Here is a 10865-nt window from a genome sequence, read left to right as displayed (position 1 = left end):
CCCATATGGCAAGCACTTAAAACCATAGGGCAAATGTGAAATGTATTATCCATATGACTGTAAAGACAATGAAAATGAAACTCTAGAAATTATAAACTCCCAAGATCAAACTGGGAGAGAGCAGTTAGTTCCAACAGAAATCTCTCGGGTACCACGGCGCTGTGGGGCCTCAAAGAGCTCTATCCAACAGGTACAGTAAAGTCAGATTAGGCAAGGCGGGGCACAATCGCAGACCGGCCTCGCAGAAATACGAACGCAGTGCGGCTTTGCCCCGCCTGGCCTCCCTGGAGCTTCCTCGCACGCAAGCTAGTCAGAGGGTCAGACGCGGGCGGTGGGCGTGGAAAGGCGGAGCTCTCAAAGGGAGCCGGCGGAGAAAACTCACTAGGATCTTTGAAAACCGTAGGTAAATACACTTAAAACTATAATGACGTGCCCAGCCAACACCATGTAAAGGAGGTACGGCAAAATCCTACTCACAGCTCGCACTCTCAAAAAACTCGTGCTCCCAAGCCCATCCCTGAATCCTTTGCGCCGCGCTCAAGAAAGCCCTGGAACACTTTGGCTCCTTCGGCCGCCGTAGGCTCTGCGTTGCTATGGAAACACAGCTACCTTCACTATGTCGTTACAACAGGCCCCTCGGTCGCGGGTGTTCGTGGAACTGGTTCCCTGGGCTGACCGGGGCCGGGAGAACAATGTGGTCTCGGACAGTGAGTTCCTGCCCGGCCTCCGCCGCCCACTCCCCTCAGCACAGACCCAAACTGCGACTCGTGAGGTGCACGTAAGCGGCACCGCGGAGCTTTCCGCGAGCCCAGACCGGGCGCAGGTGGCGGTGTTAGTGAGCAGCACCAAGGAGACGGCGGCTGAGGCCAAGAAGAGCGTTTGCCGCCGCCTGGACTACATCACGCAGAGCCTCCAGCAGCAGGGCCTGCAGGTGAGAGCTTCGCACGGGAGGCCACGGCACGGACCGCAAACACCGGAGGCGGAGGTTTGGCCCGGCGGCCCCTGGAGCCAGGAGGAGGTGGGGAGGGTCTTCAGTGCCTGGGGCGCGTTGGTCTCATTGGTATTACACAGAGCCAGAACCTGGTGGAGTGACACTTCGGCCAACAAAGTAATTACTCGCCTCATTGACTTTTAAAGTGCAAGAATGCAAATCGAGTAGGTTTTTATTTGGCGATATTTGCCGCAGTGATTTTGTTTTTAACCTTGATATGATGAACTGTTAGACTTGACACATGAGATGTAAATCATTCTTTGTTTTGATTCTGCACTACGCGATTAATCAAGTGAAAGAAAACTCGGCCCGCTCTCTCCTAACCTTGTTAAACTTCGCGTGAAGTGATTCTTCAGTATTTTTCGCAAACAGTAACGTGGGTAGGAAAGTTGCATCCATTATCCTTTTATAAAGACAAAAAGAAAAAAATTCTGCAGTGATTTTAGTTTTAACTTTCAAGACAGTTAAGCCAGTATATTGTAGATGCCACATAAATGAAATACCTCTACTTACCAGAGCTGTCCATGAACCAAACACTAAATAAATCTTACCTCAACTCTACTTCTAAGAAGAAAAAAATGAATCAGCTTTATGTAATCTGAACGACAGCTCTGTGAGTAAGGTTTTAATACCCCTAGTTCGATTTAAAGAGGTTAAATAATGCTCTAAATTTCAGCCGGGGCGGTATTTGAACTTTTGTCTTCTTGTAACTAAAATCTATATTTGTTCTAACCATAGCTGGCGCCAGATAATTAGAATACAAGAAAATTAGAAACCACAGAACGGGTCAACTCATTTCCTTCATTCTACACAGTGGGACTCGAAACGCCAGCGTTGTGATTTATCCAGGATAACACCAAGTTCATAAAAGTGCTTCTTGTCTGTTGTTAGACATGACACAGGCCCAAAAGCAAGTCTTTATTTTAAGGAAAAATATATTTGTATTGCATTTACAAACATAGAATTATTTAAAAAGTCATTTGGAAAAGATGTCTCAATGACAGTTTGAAAGAATTCAGGGGTGCCTGGGTGGCTCAGTCGTTAAGTGTCTGCTTTCTGCTCAGGTCATGATCCCAGCGTCCTGGGATCCGGCCCAGCATCATCAGGCTCCCACCTCAGTAGGAAGCCTGCTTCTCCTCCTCCCACTCCACCTGCTTGCATTCCTTCTCTCACCGTCTCTCTGACTGTCAAATAAATAAAATCTTTTTAAAAAGATAAAAGAATTCAAATGCTAATTACAAATAACGTGAATTAAATGGTTTAATAATTTTCATCAAAAAACTAGTGCTGCAGTCCTGTTTGCATATGACTAATTCTTAATTTATTTACATAAAATGTATACCAAGTTCACATGGCTGTAACTTCTAATATGTAAAGCAATAAATTACTACATCTGACTTAATAATTATATTTGGGTTCAGTGTTCAAGACATAGAAGGTCAGTAATCCTCCAGTTATCTCTGCTAATGGAAGTATGCAGTCATGGAGATCATTTGTTCAGTAGATAATGCAAAAAATCAATTATGCTACTTTTCAGAATGAATTATAATGGGTTTTCACAAAGTCTGTATTCATCTTAGACTTTGGAGTTTTGGATTTTTTTTTTTTAAAGATTTTTTATTTATTTATTTGACAGCGAGAGAGAGAGATCACAAGTAGGCAGAGAGGCAGGCAGACTGAGAGAGAGAGGGAAGCAGGCTCCCCGCCAAGCAGAGAGCCTGATGTGGGACTCGATCCCAGGACCCCGAGTTCATGACCTGAGCCGAAGGCAGCGGCTTAACCCACTGAGCCACCCAGGCGCCCGGAGTTTTGGATTTTTAAACATCACTCCCCTCCTTAAAGGTTTCCTCATATTCCACATTCCTTTGCTTAATAGATGGACCCTAATTCTCTGTCATTTTCTGTCATCTCTCTCCCCTCCTTGACTAGCTGACTCCCGTTTTTTCCTTTAAGAACCAGCCAAGCTCACCTCCTTGGCATTCCTTTTGTAGCATAACACTAGTCTCTGCCATACCATGTTCCATTCCCAACTTGTAATAAAACTTACCATTCTATATTTTAACTGTTGCTTTACTGGTGTCTCCTTCATATTCTAAACTTCTCCAGAGCTTGGACCATTTTCTATCACTTGCTTTGCATTCATGGGTTATGCTTTATACACATCACATAATATATACTCAAAAAGTGGTTTTTGAATGACTAAAAGAAAAAAAATGAGGCCCTAAATAAACTGTTCAACTCTATTATAGATAATTTTATGATCATATATAGTTTCACATGTGAAGGCATACCCTCATTTGTAGTGTTGTTTTCATGGAAAAATGTTTTTAAAGTTCTAAGCAGTATTTACTTATTCAACCATCAAACATTTTTTAAGCATTTCCTATCACTGCTCATTTTAAAATCGCACTTAATATGATCTGTAATTATTTTGGTTTCTGGTTTGTATATTCCCTCCATAGGCTCATAATTGTATTTTTTTTTCAATATATATGTAATAGATTCATGTTGTTGGGCACCAAAAGTAGAGAAGGAGTAAAACTTAGTCACTATGCTGAAGGAGTCTTATGATAGGAATAAACTAATATATAATAAGTGTTGTGAAGAAAATATGTACCTGAGACAATTCAGTAAAGTAAGAAAGGTAATAATGTTCATTTTACTTGAGGGATTCCAGAAAGATTTCATAATGGAAGTGACTCTCGTGTCAGATCTTGAACAGTGAAAGGAAAGCATTCCAGTTCCACACTAGAATGCAGCAAGTATGTGTGTTCCGAGCTCTATATGCAGTGCATTATGGCTAGGACACAGGACTACATGGGGAAAATGGAAGAGAATCGGGATAAGACTGAAGAAGAAAGCTGTAGACAGAACATGGATGAAGGCCTTGTTTGCTATATTGAGGAGTTTGGATATTATTGGGATTTAAAAAAAAAAAGAAAAAAACCTGTTTAATTGCTAGACTTCTTGCAAATGTTATTTCATTTCATACTCATTCCCACCACATGAGACTGCCATTTCAGTTGCTGTTTATAAATAAGAACTCTCAGGATCAGAGTGATTATTGGCAAGTAGCTTGCCCAAGGTCATACAGGTAGGAAGTGGTAGAGTTTAGACTCCAGTCAAGAATTTTGACCTCAAACTCTTCCTCTTAACCACCGTAGTATGTTGCTACTTTATTGTCTTGGCAGTGGGTGACTGAGTTTTAAGTAGAGGTTGTAGCAGATGCTATTGATACCCCACACTTGTATCCCTTGGCACTTCACATTTGTGTGCATACAGGCCCAACTTCCATCTGCCAACACTTGTGAATTCCTTGCCAGTTTTTCCGGATGCAGTTTTTCCTGGCTCCACCTACAAGTGGGCCAGCCAGTAGTGCTAAAGAATTAACAACCCCTCTCAAGCTCTAGAAGCCTTCAACTACCAGCTGAGAGGACTGAGTGGAAAGAGACCTTACCCCTTAGGCACGATAACTGAGGCATGTGTTCTGCCCCAGTTCCCAGAGTTTCTCTGCAGGAATAAGTTCCAGTTGCCCACAGTAGTGACTGCTTGACAATACCTACTTTAATGGCTTGCTTTCCTTTTGTTTCACCTCTCATTCCCCTGTAGTAGTGTTTCTTGGGATATCTTAAAAATTAACTGCCTGTACTCACATCCTTGTCTCAGAGTCCATTTCTGGGGGCATTCAGATTAAGATAGGGAGTAGTGGGAATAGATTGAACATATCATATGAGTTGGCTTCAGTCTTTAATTATTAAAAATGGTGACAAAATGAATTTCCTTGTTGCTAGGTATTTATATATGTTTTTAAATGTGTTTTTTGGACATTAATTCCTGGCTTATACATACTTTTAAGGCTTATGAAAAATTACAGTCTAGGAGAAAAGTTTACATCTTCACTACAAATATGTTCTTGGCATAGTCGGTATTATTTTCTTTTTTAATTTTGCCTATTCGGTAGTCAAAAAAATGTTACTGTCATTTCCTGTGTTTTATTTTTTTACATTTGAGATTAAGCTTTTATCATGTAAATTGCCAATTCATAATACTTTATCCATTTTTTTCTGTTGTCTTTTATTAATTTATGGGAACTTCTAAAAAATTAGTTTCAGCTGTCAGTATAATGATTCAACAATTCTGTACATTTCTCAGTGCTCATCAAGATAATTATACTCCTAATCCCCTTTAACAATCTATATCCCACTCCCCACTTCCCTCTGGCAACCATCAGTTTGTTCTCTGCAGTTAAGAATCTTTTCTGGTGTCTTTTTGTTTGTTCATTTGCTTTTTTTTAAAGTTCTACATATGAGTGTAATCATATGGTATTTGTCTTCTGGCTGACTTATTACTTAGCAGTATATACTCTAGATACATCCATTGTTGCAAATGGCAAGATTTCATTCCTTTTTTATGACTAATAGTCCAGTGTGTGTGTGTGTGTCTGAGTGTCTCTTACTTTTTTTTTCCAAGATTTTATTTCTTTATTTGACAGAGAGAGACACAGTGAGACAGGGAACACAGCAGAGGGAGTGGGAGAGAGAGAAGCAGGCTCCCCACAGAGCAGGGGATCCCAGGATCCTGGGATCATAACCTGAGCCGAAAGCAGATGCTTAACAACTGAGCCACCCAGTAGCCCCAGTCTCACATCTTCTTTTTTTTTTTTTTTTTAATTTTTTTTTAAATATTTTATTTATTTGACAGAGAGAAATCACAACTAGGCAGAGAGGCAGGCAGAGAGAGAGGAGGAAGCAGGCTCCCCGCGGAGCAGAGAGCCCGATGTGGGGCTCCGTCCCAGGACCCTGGGATCATGACCCGAGCCGAAGGCAGAGGCTTTAACCCACTGAGCCACCCAGGTGCCCCAGTCTCACATCTTCTTTATCCATTCACCTATAGATGAACACTTAGGTTGCTTCCATATCTTGGCTATTATAAATAATGCTACAATAAACATAAGGATGCAGACATCTTTTTGAATTAGTGTTTTTGTCTTCTTTGGGTAAATATCTAGTAGTGGAATTACACTGATCATATGGTAATTCTAACTTTTTGAGGAACCACCATAGCCTTATGGCTGCACCAGTTTGCAGTCTCAACAATCGTGTACAAGGGTTCGTTTTTCTCCTCGTCCTCACTAACATTTGTTATTTCTTGTGTTTGCTATTTTAGCCATTCTGACAGATATGAGGTGATATCTCATTGTGGTTTTAATTTGCATTTCCCTGAGATGAGTCATGAGCATCTTTTCATGTTTCTGTTGGCCATCTGTATACCTTCTTTGGAAGAATGTCTATTCAGGTCCTCTGCCCATTTTTTAATTGAATTATTTCTTTTTGTGGTGCTGAGTTGTATAAATTCTTTATCTGTTTTTTATATTAACCCCTTATGGGATATATCATTTGCAAATTATCTTTTCCCACTCAGTAGATTGCCTTTTTGTTTTGTTGATGGTTTTCCTCCCTGTGCAAAAGCTTTTGATTCTCTTATAGTGTCAATAGTTTAATTTTGCTTTTGTTTTCCTTGCCAGAAGAGACATACCTAGAAAAATGTTTCTATGGCTATGTCAAAAAAGTTATTGCCTGGGTTTTCTTCTAGGAATTTTATGGTTTTAAGTCTTACATTTAGGTCTATAATCCATTTTGAGTTTACTTTTATGTATGGCATGAGAGAGTGGTACAGTTTCATTCTTTCGCATGTAGCTGTCCGGGTTTCCCAACACCATCTGTTGAAGAGACTGCCTTTTTCCCATTGTATATTCTTGTATCCTTTGTCATAGATTAGTTAAATGTCATAGGCCATATAAGTGTGGGATTATTACTGAGCTCTCTCTTCCATTCCATTCATCTATGTGTCTATTTTTGTGCTAGTATTTACTATTCTGATTACTGCTGCTTTGTAGTATATCTTGATATCTGGGGTTGTGATACCTCTAGCTTTGTTCTTCTTTTTCAAGATTAAGAGAATGTTAAAATTAAGATTATCAGTAATTCTGTCTTTCATGTATTGCAAAAATTTTCCCAATTTTATCTTTGCCATATAACTTTTTACAGTATTGAACATTCAAAATGTTTAAGTTTTATTTTGTCAAATTCATTAATCTTTTCTGTATGTCTCTTGCCTTTAGTGTAACACTTATTGGGTCCTTCCAAAGCTTAAGGTTATATAACCATTAACTAATATTTCCTGGAACCTTTAGGGACCCTTTATACTACATTAAATATTTGCTATGTTAGAATTTATTTTGGTATAAGGAAAAAGTTTTATTTTCTCCTAAATGGGTAAGTTGCTATACTGAAATCATGTACTGAGGTCTTATCCCTTACTGCTTGTGCAAGAACCTAACTCAAATTGCCTTGAAAATAAAAAGTATTAAAAAAATTTTTAAATTAATAAAAACTTAAAAGTATTGCTTTATCTAACCTTAAATCGGTAATATGCCCTTTAGGTATGCAGTGGTCAAGGCTCTATTTTGCCACAGCTCTTCTGGCTTTCCTGCAGCTTCCTGCATGATACCAAAACAGCTGCAACATTTCCAAGCCTTACACCACATACTGTACCATAACAAGAAAGACAATAGTTCTTATTTCCCACAACCACATAAAAACAAATATCCCAGGGTGCCTGGGTGGCTCAGTCAGTTAAGCGTCTACTTTGGCTCAGGTCATGATCCTGAGGTCCTGGGTGGAGCCTCCACCTACTTTGGGCTCCTTGCTCAGCAAGGAGTCTGCTTCTCCCTCTCCTTCTGCCTCTCCCCCTGCTTCTGTGTGTGCTCTCTCTCAATGAATATATATATATATATATATATATATATATATATATATACACACACACACACACATATGCATACATATGTATATACATATATATACATACATATGTATATACATATATATACATATGAATGCATATATGTGTGTATATATGTATGTATATATGTAAATAATGTGTATGCATATATGTGTGTGTGTGTATATATATGTGTATATATATGCACATACTCCTGTAGTTCCCTGTAAATTGTCAACCTAAATCTGTCCTTGTGACCAGAGAAATGGCATATACTGATTAGCTTCGATTGGATTTCTGCCCATTTTAACCATAATCTTGTAGCAAGTTAGGTGTGATAATCCTGAATCGTTTAGACCTATGATGATTTACCTTCAACCACATAGTTGCTACATAGAGAAAGTAAGGGCAGAATGTATGACATAAGGATTCCATACTGCTTCTTGTGCCTACTGGTTTGAAATGTTACTGGTATTATATTTGCAATCCAGACATTCTTGGATCAGTTTCAGAATACTAGTTCTTTTCATTAGTAGCACATTATTTAGTTACATATTTGTAATTATATCTTTGTAAAACATTTGTAGGGCAACTTCTCTCATTACTTTACTACTAAAAAGATTTCTTATCTGTGAGGGACATGTTAAATGACACCATGAAGATACAGTCAGAAAATCCAGACAGTATAAAATTCTGCAGTCCAAATAAAACTCAAGCATTTTTTCTGTGAGGTTTTATGACTTTCTTCATGTTTATCCTTTTTAAGTTTACTCCTGCCATAACATGGTTTTTTATATCAATAGATATAAATTGAGAATGTTACCTTGCTGCCTTCATAGATTTTAGTTATTCTTATACTGACTGTTTTGTGTTTTAAAATCAGCCCTTTATATTTGGATATAAAATAGCTTCCCAGGAGCGTAATTGGGAAAACGTAATGGACTAGGCCGGTATATTTTAGTATTTTTTAGTTTGTAGCCGATATGGCAGGATTTCCCAATCTCAGCATTATTTTTAACAACCTCGACAAAAACAATTCTTTGTTATGGGGAGCTGTCCTATGCACTGTATAATATTTAGCTATATTCCTGGCCCCTACCCATCAGGTGACCAACTTGTCCTAATTTACCTGGGACTGTCCCAGTTTTGCAACTGATAGTCCCATATCTCAGGAACCTCCTTGGTTCCTAGTAAACAGGAGCATTTATTCACACTGTCTACTTACTACATCACATTAGTGTACTCCCCTAACCCATTTTAACAATCGAATATGCCTCCAGACACTAATAAATTTCCCTGGTGAACAAAATTTCCTTCTGCCTTAGGAACCATTACCCTATGGTTAAGCAGAAAATCTCATATTTTCTCATTACCAGGAATATATCTACACTGAAGCAAATTTGGGTTTATTTAGCATGATCAGCAGACATACTCCTGTAACATTCAGAATGCTTTATGTACAAATAATTCCTCATTTATATACCACTCTAAGTTCCTACTTTTTGTACTAATGTAAAAATTACTACAAATGAAGTGATGATTATGATGAAATTTTCAGCAAGTATTTATAGACTTTGAATTTATTTTATGTAACTTTTAGGAAAGTTTTAAACATGAAGCAAACCAGTTCTTTCTACATACTCTTTCATTCTGATTTTATTAAGTTCAGGTTTCTACTTTATGTTTTAGAGTCACTGCATTTAGTAGCCAAACCGTTAGTAATCATACTCTTGTACTTTCTGCTTCAGGCAGAAAATGTAACTGTGACAAAGGATTTTAGAAGAGTGGAAAATGCTTATCACATGGAAGCAGAGGTATGTACTTATCATGACAACTGGAAACAGCATGACTTTGTGGGAACAATTTGCATTTATTTTTATACTTGAAAGGTACAGGAGAAATGCTTCTCATGGTATTAATAAAAGATTATTTTTCTCAAAATCACTCTTGGTATTAATATCTGTGGAGTTTTTTTGTTTAGTTATGTTTTTTTTAGTAATCTCTCCAACCAACATGGGGCTTGAACTCAGGACCTCAAGATCAAGAGTCACATGCTCTTCCCACTGAGCCAGCCAGGCGCCCCTGTGTGAACTTTTAAAATAAATTTTAATGAGATTTATTTGAAAGAAATCATTTTAAAATGGAATAAAAATAGTAAGGAGGAAGTGGCAGTTAATTGCCACCTAATAAAATGTAATAAAGTTATCACTTTGTAAGCAGGAAGGCACTATAGGAGAGAAATTTCTTCTCAGATAAAAAGCAGATTAATAGACATAAGGATTAAAACACTTTTCAACATTCTTTTCTTTTGTGATGCAATTTTACTTTGTTGTGGTAAGTTAAATTTTATTTAAAAATAAAACCACTTGATGCCAAAACAATGAACACTGTTATGCTGTAAATAAACAAATAAAAAAAATAAATAAAATTAAAAAAAAAAATAAAACCACTTGTGGGTTCCTGTGTGGCTCAGTTGGTTAAGCATTAGACTCTTGATTTTGCCTCAGGTCATAAACTCAGGGTCATGAGATGAGTTCCACTTTGGGCTCTGTGTTTACTAAGGAGTCTGAGATTCTCTCTCTCCCTCTCCACATATGCATGCACACTCTCTCTCTCTCTCTCTAAAAGGAATAAATCTTCAAAAATAAAAACCACTTGGGGCACTTTGCTGGCTTAGTAGAGATTTCAACTCTTGATCCTGGGGTTGTGAGTTCAAGCCCCACATTGGGTGTACGGATTACTTAAAAATAAAATCTTTAAGGGGCATCTAGGTGGCTCAGTCAGTTAAGTCTCTGACTTAGCTCAGGTCATGATCTCAGGGTCCTCGGATGGAACCCCAAGCCCATGTTGGGCTCTGTCCTCACCAGGGAGTCTACTTGTCCCTCCCCCTCTCCCTCTCCTCTTGCTCATCCTCTCTCTTTCTCTCTCAAATAAATAAAATCTTTAAAAATAAAATAAAGTCTTTAAAATAATTTTAAAAATAAAAAAATAAAAAGCACTCAACCTTGGCCCAGATTAAAAAGAACAAAATAATTTTTGTACACTCATTGATAACATTTAGTTCCTACACCTGCCTATACTTTTTACTTAT

At 38.2% G+C, this 10865-nt stretch overlaps 1 protein-coding gene across 3 annotated transcripts in view; it reads left to right on the top strand.

The window, feature by feature from the left end:
- Positions 1-347: 347 nt before the first annotated feature.
- The window catches only part of IRAK1BP1 (interleukin 1 receptor associated kinase 1 binding protein 1), a 32856-nt gene continuing 22338 nt past the window's right edge, over positions 348-10865 (top strand). The window contains exons 1-2 of one of the 3 annotated variants that reach the window (XM_046005494.1): positions 352-931; positions 9523-9588. In XM_046005494.1, coding sequence (XP_045861450.1) covers positions 617-931; positions 9523-9588 — 381 coding nt within the window. In that variant the 5' untranslated portion in view covers positions 352-616. Of the gene's footprint in view, positions 932-9522; positions 9589-10865 lie in introns of all 3 variants that reach the window. The other 2 variants (XM_046005495.1, XM_046005496.1) reach the window with 2 other exon arrangements.

Source organism: Meles meles, chromosome 5 (assembly GCF_922984935.1).
Source record: "Meles meles chromosome 5, mMelMel3.1 paternal haplotype, whole genome shotgun sequence".
Lineage (NCBI taxonomy): Eukaryota > Metazoa > Chordata > Mammalia > Carnivora > Mustelidae > Meles > Meles meles.
Note: the sequence above shows the minus strand (reverse complement) of the source record. Positions and strands in the feature narration are given on the sequence as shown.